General features: G+C 48.3%; 1 protein-coding gene across 22 annotated transcripts in view; it reads left to right on the plus strand.

Annotated features, from left to right (window-relative positions):
- ZFAT (zinc finger and AT-hook domain containing) overlaps positions 1-23,837 on the plus strand; it is a 336,678-nt gene extending 312,841 nt beyond the window's left edge. For 19 of the 22 annotated variants that reach the window (XM_049854202.1, XM_049854213.1, XM_049854205.1 and 16 more), the window contains one exon: positions 22,592-23,834. In XM_049854202.1, coding sequence (XP_049710159.1) covers positions 22,592-22,831 — 240 coding nt within the window. In that variant the 3' untranslated portion in view covers positions 22,832-23,834. Of the gene's footprint in view, positions 1-22,591 lie in introns of all 22 variants that reach the window. The other 3 variants (XM_049854217.1, XM_049854216.1, XM_049854218.1) reach the window with 3 other exon arrangements.
- The last annotated feature ends 365 nt before the right edge of the window (positions 23,838-24,202 follow it).

A 24,202-nucleotide genomic window follows, 5' to 3' on the forward strand; every position in this document is an offset into this window, starting at 1 on the left:
GGGCCAGCAGAGTCAGCAGGGCCAACGGGATCAGTGGGGTTAGCGGGGTCAGCAGGGCCAACAGGATCAGCAGGGTCAGCAAGGCCAGCAGGACCAGCAGCGCCAGCAGGGTCGGCAGGGCCAATGGGATCAGCGGGGCCAGTGGGGTCAGCAGCATCCTCACCAGGGAACCTGTTAGACACTCAGGATCCCCAGCCAGGCCCTGAGCTCCCGAGTCAGACCTGTGTCTTCACAAGATCTCCGGGTGCCTCGTGCACACCAGAGTTTGAGAGTGCTGCTCCCACTGTCTCAGCTGGCTTACAGCAGCTGCTCTTCACTGGTTGCCTTCCTTCCCCACTGCTGCTCTCAGGCCCAGTCTTCACACAGCAGACAGGGTGATCTTTTAAAAATGTAAATCAGGCCACAGGGTCTGTGTTTAAAACCCTCCAGTAACCTAAAAAGAAACGTAGAATGAAACCTTACCATGGCGGAACCGTCGGCAGTGAGCGAGGCCAGAGCCTTTGAGGATGGTGGCTCAGGGTGTGTTGTGACCTAGTGGGTGGAGGGATTTTCTCCTGAGGAGCGTGCCAGGGAGATGCTCTTACACGGCCATGGAGGGGGCTTAGGGGAGAAGAACCGAGGAGGGCACCCCTGACCCTGAGAGATGCCCGCCTGTGGGGTGGATCACTGGCAGGTTACATAACTCGTAGCCACTGAAAAGCTGTGGAGCGCAGCTCTGCTCTGACACACGTGGGGTTGCCATGAGTCAGAGTCGACTTGATGGCAACGGGTTTGTTTTTTCTGGTGTGGTCGTGACGTAGTGCCCACAGTGCCTGGCACTGAATAAAATAGAAGGTCAGCCTAGATGCACTCAAAGGTCAGCAAGATAGAGTGTGATATGTGGTAAACTTGTCTCAATATCACAGGCTATCCATAGGCAGTGAGAAGCCTCTGCCCTCCTCCTTCCCCTTCACTATCCACATGCCCTGGTTCTGGTTCAGTTCCGTCTTGAAGTGTTTCCTGAGGTACGCATTAGAATACTTCAGTTCAAACCTTTGTTGAGCACCTACTAGAAGACTGGTGCTGTGTGGACCTGGTCTGTAGGGGGTGTGCTGAGGGCATGGGAGGGGCATGTGAGGTGGATGGAACAGCAGCCCAGCGAGGGAGATGGGCCAGCGGGCATCAGACAAGCCCTCCTGGAAGGGGTGGCACACGGTAACAATCTAAATCCATGTGTTAAGCACCCAGCCTGGGGCAGGCGCCTGGCGCTTTATTCCCCACTAAAAACCAGTTTGCAGTTGAGTCAACTCCAACTCATGATGACCCCATGTGTGGCAGAGCTGAACTGTACTCCATAGGGTTTTCAGTGGCTGATTTCTTAGAAGTAGATCGCCAGACCTTTCTTCCAAGGCACCTCTGGGTGGACTCAAACCTCCAGCCTTTCAGTTAGCAGCCAAGAGTGTTAACTGTTTGCACCACCCAGGGGCTCCGCTATCTCTCTTAATTCTCACGCACTGAGAAATTGCATTGCTTTCCCCATTTCACTGCAGTTTAGAAGAAGGATTCTTCGTTTCTCAGATAATTATCCAGATCAGGTCAAACGGTGCTTAGATCCCTGAGACATACGAGGTAAGGTGCTCTAACCACATGTACCCTTTTTTTGCTGCCCGGGGTATCCGTCTCAAACCCTCGGCTCCCTAATGAGCTGGTTTGGCCAGTATGGAAACCTTTTTATCTTGATCCTGTGTGTGACTAAGGAGCCGGTAGGAGGGACTAGCATCCCTCCTCTGAGCATCCAGGCCTCTCTTGCAGGGAAGAGAGTTGGCTCTTCCTGTTCTGCTGTCTGGGGAACACAGTGGACACGTTGTATTGAAGGTGGCGTGACCCTATGCAGAGTGGCTCTGTCTCCCCTGGTACATGTAAGAAACAGGGTCACAGCATTGTAGAGAACCAGGACATACACAGAAGGGGACTGTCCGTGGCTGTTTTTAGCAAGTGACCTTTATAGCTTGGGGTTTGGACCGCTTACGAGGTCTATATTTGCAGAAAGACAAAGCATCTGCTGTCTACTTAGAACCCAGAGAAAAATAGCAGAGGAGGGGAGGCCTGTCATCTTCCTCCATGAAAGATGTCTAACCTGACACTGGGAGGAATCACGGCCTTCCTTACTTCCCATGCAGTCCCTGCTTTTTAAAAGGCATTAAATCTTCATTTGATGTACAGAACAGTTTCTGCCCACCTATGAATATTTTATGAATATCTTTTGATAGTTCCACAAGTTCTCATACATAATATCCCCCCTTTTTTATCCTGGATGTACATACATATTTCTAGAATTAGGAATTTATGATGCTTTTTTTTTCTTTGCAAACCATATTCATTTACACCTCTTTTTTTTTTTTAAATAACTTTTATTAAGCTTCAAGTGAACGTTTACAAATCCAATCAGTCTGTCACATATAAGTTTACATACATCTCACTCCCTACTCCCACTTGCTCTCCCCTTCTTGAGTTAGCCCTTTCAGTCTCTCCTTTCGTGACAATTTTGCCGGCTTCCCTCTCTCTCTATCCTCCCATCCCCCCTCCAGACAAGAGTTGCCAACACAATCTCAAGTGTCCACCTGATATAATTAGCTCACTCTTCATCAGCGTCTCTCTCCCACCCGCTGACCAGTCCTTTTCATGTCTGATGAGTTGTCTTCGGGGATGGTTCCTGTCCTGTGTCAACTGAAGGTCTGGGGAGCATGGCCGCCGGGATTCCTCTAGTCTCAGTCAGACCATTAAGTTTGGTCTTTTTATGAGAATTTGGGGTCTGTATCCCTCTGATCTCCTGCTCCCTCAGGGGTCCTCTGCTGTGCTCCCTGTCAGGGCAGTCATCGATTGTGGCCGGGCACCAACTAGTTCTTCTGGTCTCAGGATGATGTAGGTCTCTGGTTCATGTGGCCCTTTCTGTCTCTTGGGCTCTTGGTTGTCGTGTGGCCTTGGTGTTCTTCATTTTTCTTTGCTCCAGGTGGGTTGAGACCAATTGCTGCATCTTAGAGGAACGCTTGTTAGCATTTAAGACCCCAGACGCCACATTTCAAAGTGGGATGCAGAGTGATTTCGTAATAGAATTATTTTGCCAATTGACTTAGAAGTCCCCGCAAACCATGTTCCCCAGACCCCCACCCTTGCTCCGCTGACCTTTGAAGCATTCATTTTATCCCGGAAACTTCTTTGCTTTTGGTCCAGTCCAATTGAGCTGACCTTCCATGTATTGAGTGTTGTCTTTCCCTTCACCTAAAGCAGTTCTTATCTACTGATTAATCAATAAAAAACCCTCTCCCACCCTCCCTCCCTCCCCGCCTCGTAACCACAAAAGTATGTGTTCTTCTCAGGTTTACTGTTTCTCAAGATCTTATAATAGTGGTCTTATACAATATTTGTCCTTTTGCCTCTGACTCATTTCGCTCAGCATAATGCCTTCCAGGTTCCTCCATGTTATGAAATGTTTCAGAGATTCGTCACTGTTCTTTATCGATGCATAGTATTCCATTGTGTGAATATACCACAATTTATTTACCCATTCATCCGTTGATGGACACCTTGGTTGCTTCCAGCTTTTTGCTATTGTAAACAGAGCTGCAATAAACATGGGTGTGCATATATCTGTTTGTATGAAGGCTCTTGTATCTCTAGGGTATATTCCTAGGAGTGGGATTTCTGGGTTGTATGGTAGTTCTATTTCTAACTGTTTAAGATAACGCCAGATAGATTTCCAAAGTGGTTGTACCATTTTACATTCCCACCAGCAGTGTATGAGAGTTCCAATCTCTCCGCAGCCTCTCCAACATTTATTATTTTGTGTTTTTTGGATTAATGCCAGCCTTGCTGGTGTGAGATGGAATCTCATCGTAGTTTTAATTTGCATTTCTCTAATGGCTAATTATCGAGAGCATTTTCTCATGTATCTGTTGGCTGCCTGAATATCTTCTTTAGTGAAATGTGTGTTCATATCCTTTGCCCACTTCTTGATTGGGTTGTTTGTCTTTTTGTGGTTGAGTTTTGACAGAATCATGTAGATTTTAGAGATCAGGCGCTGGTCGGAGATGTCATAGCTGAAAATTCTTTCCCAGTCTGTAGGTGGTCTTTTTACTCTTTTGGAGAAGTCTCTAGATGAGCATAGGTGTTTGATTTTTAGGAGCTCTCAGTTATCGGGTTTCTCTTCATCATTTTTGGTAATGTTTTGTATTCTGTTTATACCTTGTATTAGGGCTCCTAGGGTTGTCCCAATTTTTTCTTCCGTGATCTTTATCGTTTTAGTCTTTATGTTTAGGTCTTTGATCCACTTGGAGTTGGTTTTTGTGCATGGTGTGAGGTATGGGTCCTGTTTCATTTTTTTGCAAATGGATATCCAGTTATGCCAGCACCATTTGTTAAAAAGGCTATCTTTTCCCCAGTTAATTGACACTGGTCCTTTGTCAAATATCAGCTGCTCATACGTGGGTGGATCTATGTCTGGGTTCTCAATTCTGTTCCATTGGTCTATGTGTCTGTTGTTGTACCAATACCAGGCTGTTTTGACTACTGTGGCTGTATAATAGGTTCTGAAGTCAGGTAAGGTGAGGCCTCCCACTTTCTTCTTCTTTTTCAGTAGTGCTTTGCTTATCCGGGGCTTCTTTCCCTTCCATATGAAATTGGTGATTTGTTTCTCTATCCCCTTAAAATATGACATTGGAATTTGCATCGGAAGTGCGTTAAATGTATAGATGGCTTTTGGTAGACTAGACATTTTTACTATGTTAAGTCTTCGACCAGGGTATGTTTTTCCACTTAAGTATGTCCTTTTGAATTTCTTGTAGTAGAGCTTTGTAGTTTTCTTTGTATAGGTCTTTTACATCCTTGGTAAGATTTATTCCTAAGTATCTTATCTTCTTGGGGGCTACTGTGAATGGTATTGATTTGGTTATTTCCTCTTCGGTGTTCTTTTTGTTGATGTAGAGGAACCCAAGTGATTTTTGTATGTTTATTTTATAACCTGAGACTCTGCCAAACTCTTCTATTAGTTTCAGTAGTTTTCTGGAGGATTCCTTAGGGTTTTCTGTGTATATAATCATGTCATCTGCAAATAGTGATAACTTTACTTTTTCCTTGCCAATCTGGATACCTTTTATTTCTTTGTCTAGCCTAATTGCCCTGGCTAAGACTTCCAACACGATGTTGAATAAGAGCGGTGATAAAGGGCATCCTTGTCTGGTTCCCGTTCTCAAGGGAAATGCTTTCAGGTTCTCTCCATTTAGAGTGATATTGGCTGTTGGCTTTGCATAGATGCCCTTTATTATGTTGAGGAATTTTCCTTCAATTCCTATTTTGGTGAGAGTTTTTATCATGAATGGGTGTTGGACTTTGTCAAATGCCTTTTCTGCATCAATTGATAAGATCATGTGGTTTTTGTCTTTTGTTTTATTTATGTGATGGATTACATTAATGGTTTTTCTGATATTAAACCAGCGTTGCATACCTGGTATAAATCCCACTTGATCAGGGTGAATTATTTTTTTGATGTGTTGTTGGATTCTATTGGCTAGAATTTTGTTGAGGATTTTTGCATCAATGTTCATGAGGGATATAGGTCTATAATTTTCTTTTTTTGTAATGTCTTTACCTGGTTTTGGTATCAGGGAGATAGTGGCTTCATAGAATGAGTTGGGTAGTATTCCGTCATTTTCTATGCTTTGGAATACCTTTAGTAGTAGTGGTGTTAACTCTTCTCTGAAAGTTTGGTAGAACTCTGCAGTGAAGCCGTCCGGGCCAGGGCTTTTTTTTGTTGGGAGTTTTTTGATTACCGTTTCAATCTCTTTTTTTGTTATGGGTCTATTTAGTTGTTCTACTTCTGAATGTGTTAGTTTAGGTAGGTAGTGTTTTTCCAGGAATTCATCCATTTCTTCTAGGTTTTCAAATTTGTTAGAGTACAATTTTTCATAATAATCTGAAATGATTCTTTTAATTTCATTTGGTTCTGTTGTGATGTGGTCCTTCTCATTTCTTATTCAGGTTATTTGTTTCCTTTCCTGTATTTCTTTTAGTCAGTCTAGCCAATGGTTTATCAATTTTGTTAATTTTTTCAAAGAACCAGCTTTTGGCTTTGTTAATTCTTTCAATTGTTTTTCTGTTCTCTAATTCATTTAGTTCAGCTCTAATTTTTATTATTTGTTTTCTTCTGGTGCTTGATGGATTCTTTTGTTGCTCAGTTTCTATTTGTTCAAGTTGTCGGGACAGTTCTCTGATTTTGGCTCTTTCTTCTTTTTGTATGTGTGCATTTATTGCTATAAATTGGCCTCTGAGCACTGCTTTTGCTGTGTCCCAGAGGTTTTGATAGGAAGTATTTTCATTCTCGTTGCATTCTATGAATTTCCTTATTCCCTCCTTGATGTCTTCTATAACCCAGTCTTTTTTCAGGAGGGTATTGTTCATTTTCCAAGTATTTGATTTCTTTTGCCTAGTTTTTCTGTTATTGATTTCTAGTTTCATTGCCTTGTGGTCTGAGAAGATGCTTTGTAATATTTTGATGTTTTGGACTCTGCAAAGGTTTGTTTTATGACCTAATATGTGGTCTATTCTAGAGAATGTTCCATGTGCGCTAGAAAAAAAAGTATACTTTGCAGCAGTTGGGTGAGAGTTCTGTATAAGTCAATGAGGTCAAGTTGGTTGATTGTTGTTATTAGATCTTCCGTGTCTCTGTTGAGCTTCTTACTGGATGTCCTGTCCTTCTCCGAAAGTAGTGTGTTGAAGTCTCCTACTATAATTGTGGAGGTATCTATCTCGCTTTTCAATTCTGTTAAAATTTGATTTATGTATCTTGCAGCCCTGTCATTGGGTGCATAAATATTTAATATGGTTATGTCTTCCTGATCAATTGTCCCTTTTATCATTATATAGTGTCCTTCTTTATCCTTTGTGGTGGATTTAAGTCTAAAGTCTATTTTGTCAGAAATTAATATTGCTACTCCTCTTCTTTTTTGCTTATTGTTTGCTTGATATACTTTTTTCCATCCTTTGAGTTTTAGTTTGTTTGTGTCTCTAAGTCTAAGGCGTGTCTCTTGTAGGCAGCATATAGATGGATCGTGTTTCTTTATCCAGTCTGTGACTCTCTGTCTCTTTATTGGTGCATTTAGTCCATTCACATTCAGCGTAATTATAGATAAATAAGTTTTTAGTGCTGTCATTTTGATGCCTTTTTATGTGTGTTGTTGACAATTTCATTTTTCCACATACTTTTTTGTGCTGAGGCGTTTTTCTTAGTAAATTGTGAGATCCTCATTTTCATAGCGCTTGACTTTATGTTAGTTGAGTCGTTACGTTTTTCTTGGCTTTTATCTTGAGTTATAGAGTTGTTATACCTTTTTGTGGTTACCTTATTATTTACCCCTATTTTTCTAAGTAAAAACCTAACTTGTATTGTTCTATATCGCCTTGTATCACTCTCCATATGGCAGTTCAATGCCTCTTGTATTTAGTCCCTCTTTTTGATTATTGTGATCTTTTACCTATTGACTTCCATGATGCCCTGTTATGTGTATTTTTTTTTTTTAGTTAATCTTAATTTGTTTGTTTTTGTGATTTCCCTATTTGAGTTGATATCAGGACGTTCTGTTTTGTGACCTTGTGTTGTGCTGATATCTGATATTATTGGTTCTCTGACCAAACAATATCCTTTAGTATTTCTTGTAGCTTTGGTTTGGTTTTTGCAAATTCTCTAAACTTGTGTTTGTCTGAAAATATCTTAATTTCGCCTTCATATTTCAGAGAGAGTTTTGCTGGATATATGATCCTTGGCTGGCAGTTTTTCTCCTTCAGTGTTCTGTATATGTCGTCCCATTCCCTTCGTGCCTGCATGGTTTCTGCTGAGTAGTCAGAACATATTCTTATTGATTCTCCCTTGAAGGAAACCTTTCTTTTCTCCCTGGCTGCTTTTAAAATTTTCTGTTTATCTTTGGTTTTGGTGAGTTTGATGATAATATGTCTTGGTGTTTTTCTTTTTGGATCAATCTTAAATGGGGTTCGATGAGCATCTTGGGTAGATATCCTTTCGTCTTTCATGATGTCAGGGAAGTTTTCTGTCAGGAGTTCTTCAACTATTTTCTCTGTGTTTTCTGTCCCCCCTCCCTGTTCTGGGACTCCAATCACCCGCAGGTTATCCTTCTTGATAGAGTCCCACATAATTCTTAGGGTTTCTTCATTTTTTTAAATTCTTTTCTCTGATTTTTTTTTCAGCTATGTTGGTGTTGATTCCCTGGTCCTCCAGATGTCCCAGTCTGCATTCTAATTGCTCGAGTCTGCTCCTCTGACTTCCTAGTGTATTGTCTAATTCTGTAATTTTATTGTTAATCTTTTGGATTTCTACATGTTGTCTCTCTATGGATTCTTGCAACTTACTAATTTTTCCAGTATGTTCTTGAATAATCTTTTTGAGTTCTTCAACAGTTTTATCAGTGTGTTCCTTGGCTTTTTCTGCAGTTATCCTAATTTCATTTGTGATATCATTAAGCATTCTGTAAATTAGTTTTTTATGTTTTGTATCTGATAATTCCAGGATTGTATCTTCATTTGGGAAAGATTTTGATTCTTTTGTTTGGGGGGTTGGAGAAGCTGTCATTGTCTGCTTCTTTAAGTGGTTTGATATGGATTGTTGTCTCTGCGCCATCACTGGGAAACTAGTTTTTCCAGAAGATCCGATAAAAAAAAAATGCAGTCAGATCCCTATCAGAGTTCTCCCTCTGGCTCAGGCTATTCAGATGTTAATGAAGCCGCCTGGGGAGGGTGGGGGAGGGAACAGAGAGATAGGAGAGTAGCACCTCAGAATATAGCCAGAGTTGCTTGTCTTGCTTGGAATGACTATTATATCTTAGTTTCCCGCGGGGCGCGTCGCCTATGTGTGCTGGCTGTGTGGAGATTGCCCCCGGGGGGTCTGGCCCGCTGGAGTCACGGTCAGATCCTCCGCTTCCAGCCCCACGCCCAGCGTCAAGGCTCCCCTACTGGGACGGTGCACTCTCGACTCCAAAATCAGTCGCTGCCTCCCGGGGACTTCTCGTCCCTCCAGCCGCGTGGCCGTGCCGCACCCGAGAGCCAGTTGGGCCTCCTCCCGGGGTTAGTTCAGATGGGTGGAGCAGCTCCCCGTGCTTGTGCCGTGACCGAGTGTCCCGGCTGGGACGCTGTTCTCCCCGTTCCAATACCAGTCGCTGCCTCCCAGGGACTTCTCCTACCGGCTGCGTCCCACGCCGCCCGCTCGACCCGGCTGGTCCCCTTCCCGGGGTTAGTTCAGGGGGGTGGGGCAACTCTCCGTGTTTATGCCGTACCTGTGTCCAGTCCAAATCCCTGTGGGACGGTTCCCCGGCTCGGACGCTGCTCTTTCTGCTCCAAGAGCAGTCACTGCCTCCCGGGGACTTTTTCTACTGGCTGCGTCCCACGCCGCCCGTGGAACCGGCTGGTCCCCCTCCCGAGGTTAGTTCAGGGGCGTGGAGCAGCTCTCTGTGCTTGTGCCGTACCTGACTGGTACGCTGGTTCCAGGCTCTGGAAACAATCGCTGCTTCCCCGTATTAGTTCGTTCTCCATCTCTAAATCTGTGTTTGTTGTTCAGGGTTCGTAGATTGTTATGTATGTGATCGATTCACTTGTTTTTCCGTGTCTTTGTTGTAAGAGGGATCCGAAGTAGCGTCTGCCTAGTCCGCCATCTTGGCCTCATTTACACCTCTTCTTTCCTCTGTAAATTCAGGATAGTATTTACCATTTCCCTCCTTCTCCAGCACACAGCTCCACACTCCATCCAGGCTGTGAAGGCCAAGGCACTGCTTGTTGACCTTGTCCCATGGCTCTGCTGGTCCCCTTTCGAGGCAGCTAGAGGCAGCTGTCGCTCAGTTATAACTTAAGCAGCGAGTGCAACCCTACTTGCTGAAAGATTAAGGCTCCTTCCCCAGAGCTTAAGCACACAGGGGAATGATTCACCTAAAAGAATTGACTGCCTCTTTCTTTTTAATTCTTCTTTGATCGTATTTGGGTTTTTGTCTGCCCTTCCTCCTGAGGGTCTTCTCACCAAAGGGCTTACTTCTGAGGGTCTCCTCACCAAAGGGCTTCCTCCTGAGGGTCTCCACCAAAGGGCTTCCTCTGAGAGTCTCCTCACCAAACAGCTTCCTCCTGGGGGTTTCCTCACCAGACAGCTTCCTCCTGAGAGACTCTTACCAAAGGGCTTCCTCCTGAGAGTCTCATCAAACAGCTTCCTCCTGAGGGTCTCCTCACCAAAAGGCTTCTTCTTGAGGATCTCCTGACCAGATAGCTTCCTCCTGAGGGTATCCACCAAAGGGCCTCCTCCTGAAGGTCTCCACCAAAGGGCTTCCTTCTGGGGGTCTCCTCACCAAAGAGCTTCTTCCTGAGGGTTCCTCACCAGAGGGCTTCCTCCTGGGGGTCTCTTCACCAAACAGCTTCTTCCTGAGGGTTACAGGAAGCCTCCAAATGAAAGACCATGGACCTTGGAGGCTCTTTACTTTTCTTTAAATTCCAGACTCTTCTGTTCCCAGCTAAGGGATCTCAGAAACGCTCTGAACACAGCTTCTCAAAGGGGTATGGCAGAATTCCTCCCTGCCCTCCTTCTTCCCAGGCTGCATGGGAATTAAATACACTAAGGGATCTGGAAGTACTCTGCAGACCGTGAAGAGACTACCTGTCAACTCATTACTAGAAATGACTATACTAGAAAGTGGTGTAATGGGATACAGACTGAGACGGTACAGAAGGAAGTGTGGAGAAGGAGAGATCTCTTCTACCTGGAGGGCTTTGTTGAGATGTGAGCTAGAGATAGAGTGAGAGAGAGAGATACAAGGGTAGGTGCACACACAGCCTCCGCCATACCCATGTATGGGCCCAGGCACATATATACACGGGAACATGGATGTATATACACAGACACATACCCATGCCCAATGGCTGCACATATATATGCACACATGTGTACCCATACCCTCATGCACATGCACACATACAAATACATACATGTACATATATGTATGTACACATGGACGTGTATATACATATACTCACGCATACACATGCACGTGTATACACACATGCCCATACCACATACATCTAGCCTGAGAAGTCATGGGAGTTTGGCTCTGGTCTTGGATTCTTTGCATCCTCCATGCCTGGTCTCCTTAAGCCCTGCACATTGTGAGTGCTTGTTACCTTCTGTGTACTGATGATCTTGGTCCTGCCTGTATTCTCCTCCGCTGGCATTCTGAGTCCTGTCCGCGTCCCCCAAACTACCGAAGGCTGGGTCTCGTGCAGACACACAGCAGGTCCTGAGAGTTAACCATGAGAACAACGGGAGTGCCAGCAAAGAAGAGTGAATAGCGGCTCCTCTGTGAACTTGCTGGGCTGCAGCCCCAGGTGCCTTCCCTTCCAAGGACATTAATGACATCTGAGAGACAGCTGTTCCCCAAGATACAGTTTAACAAATAGGAATCCAGTTCAACTTACTTAAAAATGGATTTGAAATGTGAAGAATGCCTGGAGCAAAACCGTCTCCCAGTGGTGGCTGTGACTGCAGTGATGACGGTGGCCTTTATGAGGTGGCAGTGGCGCACTGCTGTTTCTTTTCCACTAACATCGAGGATTATCCCTGTCCTAAAGAGATGCTGCAAACAAGAATCTCCCCAAGTGAAGGCATCATCACCTTCCAGTGCCTGATGAGGGTAACAGACTTCTGGGCATTTGGGCACCTTCTAAATGGAGGTGCTTTGGTGGCGATTTTCACTTCAAAGGGTTATAAACCGAACAGGTATTAAACCCATGTCATCCCAATAAATGTCGTTCTGGCTTCTTTCCATTTCAGGGCCAACAAAGGTTTCATTTATCTTTCTTTATTCATCATTTATGTACCTGCCAGAAGCCGAGTTCAAATAATGTTCTAGGTTCCACCTAGCCTGACTGATGCCTGGAAATCCCGGTGCCCGTCAGGACCAAACCAAAAAAACCAAACCCACTGCCGTCGTGTCGATTCCGACTCATAGCGACCCTACGTACGAGTAGGTAATTGAGCTGATGAGGGCTGTGGCTTCGTGGGCCTGAAACCCTCTGGCAGGAGCACACAGGGAACTCGGGCTCCATGAGGTGATGGGCTTGTGTTTTGAAAGCTTTGGTGAAAGGTGTGTTGCAGACGTGGGCTGGTTATTCTCCTCCACCAGCAACTTTAACAAGTGGTCTTTTCCCTTTTCCCATGGCCGACTCCATGGCTTTCAGCTGTGAGACGCCGCTCTTTCTTCCTTAGTCTGTGTGTGTTGTCTTATGGTGCCCACAAGTGTGTCTCTGGGCTGTTCTCATGTCCAGGGGAGGGATTGTAGTCGGTGCAATTTGTGACACAGAAAAATGTGTCTTAGGGAACTGGGTTCAGAGGATATGTAGGCTGGCCAGAAAAGGAAGGCCATGCCTCCCTGAGTGCTCTCTGTCCCTGTTTGGCTCAGCAACCCCCTTCGGACACTGCTCCTGGCCAGCATCGGGTCCCTGAGGAAGGAGAATCAGGGGACGACCCCAGGGGTAGGGGCCCCCTCCCTGTCCCTGCCACCCTCTGTACATGTTGGAGAGCATCTGATTCCGAGGCACGGGGACACTTTTACAGAGAAGTCTGTGGACATGTTCTTATTAAAGAGGAAGTAGAAGGGTGAGAAGAGTTTGAGCCAGGACCAAGTGCAGCAGGCTAGTGGGAACATCAAGAGGGTGTGTGGCGAGTCCTGGGCTGGGAAAGATGCCCTGAAGCCATCTGTTCAGAGTCCAGTGCAGCAGCCCGGACAAGACTAGCTCATGGCCCAGTGGGGGAAGTGGGACGCCATGTAGCTTCTCATCCTCCCCCGAGCCTTCTTGTTGTTGCTAGGTGCCATTGAGTGGGCTCTGATTCGTAGTCACCCCATGTAACAGAAGGAAATATTGCTCCATCCTCTGCCATCCTCACAATAGTAGGTATGTTTGAGCCCATTGTTGTAGCCACTGTGTCAGTCCATCTCATTGAGGGTCTTCCTCTTTTTTGCTGACCCTCTACTTTACCAAGCATGATGCCTTTCTATAGACTGGTACCTCCTGATAACATGTCCAGAGTAAGTGAGATGAAGTCTCGCCATCCTTGCTTCAAAGGAGCATTCTTGCTGTATTCCTCTAAGATTTGTTAGTTCTTCTGGTACTTCATGGAATATTCAAATTCTTCGCCAACACCACATTTCAAATGCATCAATTCTTTAATCTTCCTTTTTCATTGTCCAGATTGACATGCATATGAAGCAGCTGAAAAGACCATTGGTGGGTCAGGTGCACCTTAGTCTTTAAAGTGACATCTTTGCTTTTTAACACTTTAAAGTCTTTTGCAGCAGGTTTGCCCAATGCACTAAGGCGTTTGGTTTCTTGACTGATACTTCCATGGGTGTTGATTGTAGATCCAAGTAAAATGAAATCCTTGACAACTTCAGTATTTTCTCCATTTATCATGATGTTGCTTATTGGTCCAGTTGTGAGGATTTTGTATTCTTTGTGTTGAGGTAGAGTCCAAACTGAAGGCTGTAGTCTTTGATTTTCATCAGTGCTTCAAGTCCTCTTCACTTGCAGCAAGCAAGGTTGTGTCATCTGCATAACGCAGGTTGTTAATGAGTCCTCCACCAATCCTGATGGCCTTAGTCTCCTCTGTAACTGGGTAACACCTCTTAGGGTGTTATGAAAAGTCAATATGATCCCCAAAAAGTCAATATGATACTATACGTAAAATGTTAAACGCAGTATCTGACATACCAAAACAAAAATCAAACCCGTTGTCTGTAAGTCAATTCCAACTCAAACAACAGTACTAATGACGGTCGTTTTATTATTATTCCTACAGATTACTTGGACAGCGCTTAGCCACAAGGAAACAGTCTATCTCAGGGCCTCAGAGTCATTCTCAGCTGTGTTCTCCACATTGTATGCATTTGCCGCTTCCTTTATTCATTCAGTAATTCCAGAGAAAATCCATTTAGCGTTCATCCAGGCGCCACACTGACGTTTTGGCCATGTTCTTCCAATAACCAAACTGCTCGTGTCTTGGTGTGAAGTTGCCTGTTGCAGGGTGGGGAGATTTCCAGAGTTGGATCATCTGGGCTCCGCTTCTGGATGGAATATGGCCCTGGGCAGCTTAGTACCCCTCTAAGCCTTGGCCCTTCACCCCTAAAATACAGGAACTGATGTTAGGGTCGCTTTTGGAGCTTTGGGGTTCTCCTCCATGGGCCATAGTCGATCTCCCCTGCTGTCTCACCATCTGGGCTGGCTCCTGTCAGCAGAGGTGAAACGGGGCAAGCAGCCACTGTGTGTGGAGTCTGTGGCTGCTCCAGACTGTCCCCTGTATCCTCACTTTGCCAGAAGGTTTCATCGTGAAGAGTTCTTCAAACCTCGCCAGCATCATCCGTGTGCCTGCCGAGAGGGTGGCCCTGCTGGGGATGGAGGAGTCAGGGCTGTTCGTGCCTTCAGGACGCTGCCAGCTTAATGGGGAGATGTGTGCAGAGGAGATGGGGTGTAGGACAAAGCCAGTGTGAACCTGCTCTGCAGAGCATGCACACAGCATCAGGAGAGTGGTGGGCCCCCAGAGCTGTGGGTTCTGGGAATTCCCTCACGTGCTGAGAGGGAGAAAGCTTAACGTATTACTGTGTGCCTTCAAGGTGATTTCGACTCATAGTGACCCCATATGACAGAGTGGAACTGCCGCACAGGGTTTCCTAGGCTGTAATCTTTACGGGAGCAGATCGCCAGGTCTTTCTCCCTTGGAGGTGAGGGGGGTTTCCGGACTGCTGACCTTTCCATTAGCAGTCTAATGCTTAATCATTACACCACCAGGGCACCTTAATTTGTTAGGGACAGCTTTTAAAAAGGAAAGGGGGGCTGAGGGGAGGGAGAGAAACAGGGCAGGTGAGGCATGTACATATGTGGCTGCCTGGCCCAGAGCAAAGTCTCTGTCAGTGTTCGCTGAGTAAGCGGACGGGGAGAGGTGGAAGAGAGTCTCTCGACAGGAAGCCGCTCCTCAGCATGGATGTCGTCCTTAACTGGCGTAGGGTCACCCCCTGACTCATGGTGACCCCGTGAACAATGGAATGAAACGCCGCTGGGTCCTGCGCACCATCCCCATGATTGGCTGCAGTTTGGACCCTAGTGATCCACAGGGTTCTCACTGGCTGATTTTTGGAAGTAGATCACCAGGCCTTCTTCCTAGTCCATCTTAGTGTGGAAGCTCCACTGAAACCCGTTCAGCACCGTAACAACAGGCACGCCTCCACTGACGGGGTGGCAGCTGCACTCGACGTGTGCTGGCTGGGAATCGAACCCGGGTTTCCCGCATGGAAGGCGAGAATTCTGTCCCTGAACTGCCACTGCCTCAAAGGGTTCTGACAGTGGTCCAGTCTAGATTCTAGAAGAACACTGGAGGCGGGCCTCAGTGCAGACCTCAGTGCCGGATTTAGCGGGTAATCGGTGCAGTCCCGTGGGTTAAGATTTTCTACTCAGCTATCTCTGCTGCTAATCATTTAGCTGAAAGATGTGTTCGACACAGCGTTTGGGGGAAAGTGGAGTACCATCTCAGGGGATAATGACTGTGTGAAAGCCATGCTATTTCTACTGCAGAGAACAATTTTAAGCCTGTGCTAATAGATTAAGCTGCTGGCATGATCATTTTGAATAAAGGGAGCGGCTGAGAGTTATGCAGCCAGCTGATGAGTGGGTACTGAGCGACCGTTTAGTCCTGCTGATCTCTGACACACAGTGCCACAGCAGGCAGTGGAGGAGTGTCCCTGGACTTGCAGTCCCGCTGTCCCAGTTCAGATTTTGCTGCTCTCCAGCTGTTTGAGCTGAGACACGCCACTGGCCCACTTGGACATTCAGTGTCCCCATTTGTAAAGCGAGAAAGGAGATAACCAGGCCTCACAGGTGTTGTGTGTGTGTGACTGGGATGAGCCTAGGAGAGTGCTCAGTAAGCTGCCAGGGGCTGGCGAATGTTGGGTTCCACGGGGACAAGGAAGCGCAGGACTTGTAGAAACTGCTTAAAAGCAAGTAGACTGTGAGTCACAGAGCGTCAGTGTGGGGAGGTGGGGCTTCCTCTGCAGACAACTTATAAACCCCTTCTGTAAAGCAAACCCCCATCCTCATCAACAATTCCGACTCGCGGCAGCCCCATGTGAGTCAGACTAGAACTTCAGAGGGTTTTCGATGGCTGATTTTGGGGAAGTTGATCACCAGGCATTTCTTCTGAGGCATCTCTAGGTGGACGTGAGCCACCGACCTTTTGGGTAGTAGCTGCATGCCTAATTAACCATTGTGCCACCCCGGGCCTTCACCACTGATCAGTGTTCTTTAGGAAATACTGCCACATCACCTTGATGGAATGTGGGCCTTCCTCAGGGCCAGCACCTGCAGGCCGGCAGAGCCCTCGAGGAAGCCTGAAGAGGTAAGCGAGCAGGCCGCTCATTACATGGGCTCTGGACGCTCCGTGCAGACGGTTGGGCAGCACCGTGAAGCCCGTTACACTGGCCCTGACGAAGAAGGCTGCTCTTGGCAGAACTCGTGTGGGGTACCCACTTGCTCATGCCTTCTTCCTCTTCCCAGGGAATGAAGCCCAGAGGACCATGACTGGGAACTTTATTTACTCTGGGAATTAGCAGTAGGTTCATTTAATGGTGACTTTGCCGGGCAAAACCCTGGAGCTGAGAACTGAAAAAAAAAAAAAAAATGGAGAAAGAGTTCCCTTTAAATAGCCTGAATACTTAAAAAAGGGCCTGTGGGCACATGGTGTGGTTGTTGGGTGCTGTCAAGTTGATTCCAATTCATAGTGACCCCAAGTGACAGAGTAGAACTGCCCCCATAGGGTTTCCTAGGCTGTCATCTTTACAGGAGCAGATCACCAGGTTTTTTCTCCTGCAGAGCAGCTGGGTGGGTTCAAATCACCGACCTTTTGCTTAGTAGCCGAGGACTTAAGCACTTAACTGTTGCACCACCAGGGCTCCCTCTCTGGGCACATAAACCTAAATATTTGGAGGTCAGTGAGTCCTGCTCGTGTCAGGTGAGGTTTGAGTCACAAGGTGCCACAGACTGGGTGATAAGGGGCTCCTCCTTGAAAACTACAGTGTCTTCATTTGTCTGTAAAACAAAGTCTCAGCCTCAGCCGGTGATCAGGATTTTCAAGACCTGGTCCAGAACTCATTTTGAGCCTTATCTGCCTCTGCCCAGCCCCCACCCTGTGACTTACGGCCAGCCCGTTCGCTTGTCCATTCCGCAGACATCCCCGAGACCTCCATGTGCTGGGTCTGGGCAGGTGGACGTGGGCACTGCTCAGGCTGGGGTCTGGAGTCACCGGTTCAGCCAGGAGCAGAGGCTGGGTGTCAAGGATGGAGATCCAGGACCCCTCCGGGTTTTGTGAGGGGCAGAAGAAGAGGAGTAGAGGGCCCTGGAGTCTGGGGGAGGGCTCGGGATAGACCCCAGAATCCAGGGATGAGGACGTCCCGGGGAGGCCAGTGGGGGCAGATGGCACAGTGCCTTCTTGAAGGGTGAAGACAGAACTTCCCAGTGGGGCTGGAGATGGGGGTGCCCGGTGACTTGGCAGGGCCATCTGGGTGCACACTGCTCTCTGCTTCGCCTCTCCACCTGCAGTGCCTTCCACACTGTGGCCCGTGTGTGACACCCCCCTCCCGTGGTGTGTCCCCAGGCCCTGAGGAGACAGCCAGCACACACCTGCTCCTCAGTTGACCTTTACCCCAGCCCTTGGCCGCCCCTTGGCTTCGCCTTGTCTCCTCCCCCATGTCTGTGGCTGTGGCCATGTCTTGGTCATCCTGGGTTTCCCACGCTCTCCTGGGGCAAGGGCTCAGCGTGTGCTGACTCAGCTGTCTGGGGACAGGAGGCTGTGGCCTCTGCTTCTCAAAGGCCTGGGCCGGGGCAGGCCCTCCTCATCCTTGGCAGTCATTTCTTATTTTATCTCTTATTCTTTTCTTTTTGCTATATCTGAGTTGTTGGTTATACCCCCCCTTTTTTTTCAATGTCTGATCTTTCGCTTTTGGAGCCAACAACCATTTACTGAGCAGCTACTAATGCGCAAGTCGCTACTAATACGCAAGTCACTGGCTTGTTGCTGTTGCCATCGAGTCAATTCTGACTCATGGCTAGTCCGTGTGTGCAGGGTAGAACTGCTCCATGGTGTTCAAGGCTGTGACCTTTTGGAAGCAGGTCGCCTTGTCAATACTCGCGGTGTTAGAGCTGTTTAAAGGAAAGTAACTTCCTGTGTCCTTTCCCAGGGCTGCCTTAACCAATGACCACAAACTTGGGGGCTTAGAACCACAGAAATTCATTCTCACACTTCTGCAAGCTAGATATCTGAAATCAAGGAGTCAGCAGGGCTTGTTCCTTCGGGGGGCCTGAGGGAGAAAGTATTCCATGCCTTTCCCTAATGTCTGGGGGCTCCAGGTGTTTGTTGGCTTGTAGACACCTCACTCAGGTCTCTGCCTCCGTCCCACGTGGCCTTCTCCTCTGTGTGTGTGAGCTCCCTGCCGGCCTCACTCTCATAAACAGACTTGTCATTGGATTTAGAGTCCCTGGACAGTTTGGGATGGTCTTATCTCCAGGTCCTTAACTTAGTCACATCTGCAAAGATCCCTTTTCCAGATAAGGTCCCATTCACAGGCTCCAGGGCTTAGGTCATGGACATATCTTTTTTGGAGCCACAGCTGAACCCCTACACTTAGGCAGTGGAAGATTTCTGTCAGTGAAGATGTCATCGTCTTAGACTGCAGCCTCTGTGAGAATCACTGTGTCCAAGTAATGACATCACATGTGAGAATATGTCTTAAATCTTGAGTATCAGTTGACCTCACTGTATTTATCACGCGTCTGTTCACCTGGAGTGCGATAAGCTCGTTTGCACATGTGAGGTCCTGGGGACCTGAGCAGAATTCATGTCCTGTACCCTCGCCGGTTCCTTTGTGTAGAATTTACTTTACCCTCGCCGGTTCCTTTGTGTAGAATTTACTTTACCCTCGCCGGTTCCTTTGTGTAGAATTTACTGACAGCTAAAAGGAGAAATGCATTTGTCATCGATTCTCTCCCCTTCCCCAACCCTCTGTTAGGCTCCTTCTCTCAAAGTGAAACAGATCAGTATTTATGTCTAAAGTCCTGATTTGCGGTACATCTTCCCAGTGAAATGAAACCACAGGTAAAATAAGAGAAGAGGTCTTGGTTTACTCCGGACAAACAAATCAGGCTAAATGTAGTAATAGTTTCTACTCAGAACAGCTCTCCTGCTCCTGGTGAATTCTGTCAGCCCAAGTTAAGAGCCCCTTCCCATCCATGACACTGTCAGGAGCCCAGCATAGGTGCGTTGTGTGTTTTTCTGACTTAAATGGCCACCCTGTTGACCCAGCACCCTCAGTCAGTTGGGCATACTGTGGTGGCTTGTGTGTTGCTATGATGCTGGAAGCTATGCTGTTGATATTTTAAATACTAGCAGGGTCATCCATGGTGGACAGACTGGGACAGAGTAGGAAGACAGGCCTGGTGATTTACTTTCAAAAATTAGCCAACAAAAACCCTATGGATCACAACAGAACATTTTCGCATATAGTGCTAGAAAATGAGTCCCCTGGGTTGGAAGGCACTCAAATTACACAGTGGCCACAACAATGGACTTGAGCATAACAACAATTGCAAAGATGGTGAGCACCAAGCAATGTTTTGTTTTGTTGTACATGGGGTCACTATGAGTTGGAGCTGACTCAAGGGTAACAACAACGATCCTTTGACACAGTTCTCCTTGCTCACAGCCCCAGGATAATCCCAGAGCTAGAATGAGACCCTGGGAAACCAATCGATACATTCCCAGAGAGAGCGTAGCATCATGGAGCACTAATGGCGGACAGGGTAGAGAACACATGGTGTCATGGAGTGCTAATGGTGACGGAGCAGAGAGCACATGGTATCATGGAGCTGTAATGGTGGATGGGGTGAGAGCGTGTGTCGTCATGGAGCGCTAACGGTGGACAGGGCACGTGGCGTTATGGTGCGCTGACAGTGGATGCAGTGAGAGCCTGTGGTGTCGGAGGACGCTAAATGTGAATAGGGCTGTCGGGAGGGAACTTCGCAGTGCCACTCTGAGCTGGGGGAGGGGTTAGAGGTGGATGAATAAGAGCTCAGAGGAGGCTCCCTGAGCAAACTGCCACTCCTGTCCCCCCGGGAGTCATTGGTTGTTCTGTCCTCTCAGCCTGAAGGCCTATTCCCCTCCCTACCCCCACCCCCCGATTTCTTTTCTACCCCCTTGGGGGCCCTCCCTGACTGCCCACCCATTGCCCTCTGTCACCTCTGCATGTGGCTGCCCCTAGACCTGGAGCCTGTGGTTTTCTAATGCGGTGTCTCTGTGCTGTCACAGTATCTGCCACCTAGTGGATGTCACTGAGCACATATTGCGTGCCTGCTGTTTGCAGGCATGGAGTATGGCTCTGGGAGAAGAGCTGTGGCAAGCCAGGGGCCTCTGCCTCCCGGAGCTGACAGTCTGGTGAGATGAGGTTTGCTGAACGAGCGAACGGACAGTTGACACAGCACAGCACCCTTTCAGGTAGTAGCTGTCTAATAAAGCACCACCACTCACCCTTACCCATATCGTCTGCTTCTGGAAAGATGTCTACATCAGCTGTTGATGAATGATTGAAGGCATGGAAAGGGCAGTGATGTCAGTATGAAGCCATCAATAGGTTCTTGCCCAGCGGACTAGCGAATTGAAGTCAGCCAGACACAGGGCTAGAAGAACAGAAAGGTTTATTCACAGTTTGCAAACTGGGAGACAAGCAGGGTCTCGTGACCTAAGGCTGCGAGCTCCCTGAACCAGGGCAGATTGGTTCCTTTTATAGGGAGTACCATACGTATGCATGAACAGTGAGGGGAGGACCTTCGGTCTTGTGATGTGTGCGCAGTCCGCGTAATTTTAGTGAATGGGTTTTTGCACACGGCTCTAAAAATACTGTGCACAGCCCTGAAAAATGGTGACGGCTTGCTGCTGCCGCCCCAGGAAGGTCATGTAGCGGGTAGATTCGGAGTCAGTGCTCCTGTGCCTTCGCCTCCTGCCAGGACAAGAAATCTGGAGATTTGACCAATCATCGTGAAGTGCCATAAAAGTTGTAACAAAAATGAAGCAAGGGTAGACTTTTCTGAAAAACAGCTATTATGGGATGGTTAATAACCCTTACTAACCCTTTCATGACTGCCTGCTTCAAGTAAGCCCTGCTGTGCATTAATTGGAAAGTTTAGTGGTTTGTACCATCTAGTAGAGCCACAGAAGACAGTCCTGGTGACCTGCTTCCATAAAGATCACAGCCAGGAAAACTCCACAGCCCAGTTCTGCTGTGTAGCCCATGGGGTCGCCCCGAGTGGAAATCAGCTCAACAGCAGTGAGTTTGGGTTTTGGTTTTGCATGCAGAACCTCTTCCCATTCTCCCAGAAACCCTAAGTGTGCGTTTTAATTCCCGTTTGACAGACGAGAATCCCGAGGGCTGTAGAGGGAGGTACCTCGGCCAGGCCCTCAGCTCCTAAGAAGTGGAGCTGATGTTCAGACCCAGTTAGAGCAGGACAAAGCGTGCGCTCTCTGCATCTTACCGTCCAGCCCTGGAAATGGACAGGCCTCTCTGACGTCCCTCACGAGTTTGCGGGCTCTCGTGCTCTGGCCTTCTGCTTTCCTCCCGGTCTGGTTTGCTCACCTGTCACCATCTTTGCAGCTCCTGTCTCCATTCTTTCTCTTTCCCATGTTCTTGAAATGCAGTTGTTTCTCTTCTCAAGCTCTAAGCCAGTTGTTCTTTAGGACAGCCCAGAGCTCATGGAGCCAGGAACAGGGAAGTAGCACCTGCCAGAATTGGGTCTTGCAGAAGCCAGCCTCCCTGGAGCTGGCAGAGAAAGGCCAGACAGGGAGACTCAGCAGGTCCTCTCACTCATGGATGCTCCCTTGGACTTGCCTGACCCGCGCCTGTCAGTGAGCTTCCGTCAGCCACCTCCACCCTGCGTGGGTGAGGCATTAGTGTTGATGGACGACACCTGGGCAAAATCAGTCTTGCGAGGCCATCTGCTCCCGCCTGGCATGATACTGATCTTCTCACAAAGTGTTGGGCTCTCAGAATGTGTGGGAAGACAGATGACCCGGGACCAGCCTAGTCCCTTCCCACTGCCAAGGGGACCAGCTCTAAATCTCCAGGTGCACCCCCAGCTCCCCCCTCCACGCCCCGCCGCCGTCTGTGTTGAAGTAAACAACTTCCACTGAGTCTTCTAACGCTGGTACCTTGGGCAACCCGGGTACTTCCTGGGAGTCCAGGATGCAGTGTGGGGTCGAGAAAAGAGCTCGGGCTTTGTGTTTGAACTCAGGCTCCCCCATTTACCACAGCCTGGGGCCTGGCCATGTTGTTGGTGTCGTTGAGCTTTGCTCTCCTTGTCTGTGAGATGGGGCGAGAGTAAGCATGAAGCACAGCCGAGAGGATTGTGTGCAGTGCAGGCAGGGTCCTGGAACATGCCTGTTATAACTTTGTTCTTACGGGGGCCCATGTGACCTGTCTCTTGCCTCCCCCAGGTGACGGACGAGGAGCCCAGCTCCAACCACACGGTCATGATCCAAGAGACCCTGCAGCAGGCTTCCGTGGAGCTGGCCGAGCAGCACCACCTGGTGGTGTCCTCCAACGACGTGGAGGGCATCGAGACGGTGACGGTGTACACGCAGGGCGGCGAGGCTTCCGAGTTCATCTTCTACGTGCAGGAGGCGGTGCAGCCCGCCGAGGGGCAGCCTGCGGAGCCACCTGGCCCAGAGCTCTAGGGCCACGCGGCACAGTGGCTGCGGGCATGCACCAGGGCAGGAGCCTCCCAGCCCGCCTGGCCCTGCAGGATGGCACTGTGCTCCCCACCCTAGCGTCTCGTCCTACCACTGGCATTGGATGGGCAAGGTGATTAGCATCACCAGCAACACAGGACCGGTGGCTCAGCTCTCACCACCACCACCCCCAGCACAGACACACACCCCCCTTTACCCTGTATCCTCTGCTTCCGGAAAGACTTCCCCATCAGCTCCCCTGACACACACCCTACACCGCATCACCCCTTTGCTGCAAGATTCAGAAAGAGACTCCCAGACCCCGTCAGCTCCTCCCTGTTGCGTCCCCAGTTCGCCACCCCATGTAGGCACAGAACCCTCATTGGGGACCTCTGCTCAGTCTGGCAAAAGGGAGACAGCCATCCCGTTGAAAGTGGGCTTATAGGGGCAGGGTGCCTGGCTTGTCCTGCCTCCGGTCACCGGGGTGCTTGTTATCAGTGAAGTCAGCAGGATTCGGTGACACCCCTCCTCTGGCCCCCAGCTCGCTACCCCATCTCAGGTGGAGCCTCAGCCACCATCTCGGAATTCTTTTCCTTTTAAAAAATGTGCTTTTCACTGTTACCACCGCTTCTAAGGAGGCAAGGTGGATGGGAGTAAATATTCTCCTGACTGCTCTGCTCCTCAGCTGGGGGTTCATATCCCCTTCCTGAAGTGAAATCTTGCGGTGGGCCCCACCCAGAACCACCCCGAACCACCCCTTTCGAGACCCAGGCACTCATAGTACAGACGATGCTCCTTCCCCTGTAAAGCATTTAGGTTTTCCCTGGGGCCCACTGTTTGGGGTTAAAGATTTTATCGTCTGTTTCCTGGCTCCCAGCAGACGGCTCGCCACCAGCCGAGAAATGGCAGCACCCTCTTTTCCACACTGTACTTGGGAGGAACAATAAACTGACAATCAGAAGCCTTCATCATGCAGTATTGTTTGAAAATTCAAGCTCGCCGCTATTGATTAATTCCATCCATTTTGGGGACCCCACGATGTGTTGTACCCCTTGTGGAAGGTCTGGAGGGGAGTCCGTCTGCCCCATGTAGCCCTGTGGTCTCTTCACATCTTCCCCCATTCCATCTCACTGAGGTCAAGGTGTGTGTCCTCTGAGAAGCCGTCTTCAGGTGCATAAACACATAGTGTACAGAGTGCCAGGTGGCCGGGATGAAGAGGGTGGAGTTCACAGCCCCGTGCCCTGGCCCTTCTCTGTTCCAGGGCGAAGGTGCTAGGTATCTACTGGGTCTTCTTCAGCCCTGTACACTCTTCAACTTGAGCATGGTGTGTTGTTGTTAGGTACCATTGAGTCGGTTTCGACTCATAGCAACCTTGTG

Source organism: Elephas maximus, chromosome 15 (genome assembly GCF_024166365.1).
Source record: "Elephas maximus indicus isolate mEleMax1 chromosome 15, mEleMax1 primary haplotype, whole genome shotgun sequence".
Taxonomy (NCBI): Eukaryota; Metazoa; Chordata; class Mammalia; order Proboscidea; family Elephantidae; genus Elephas; species Elephas maximus.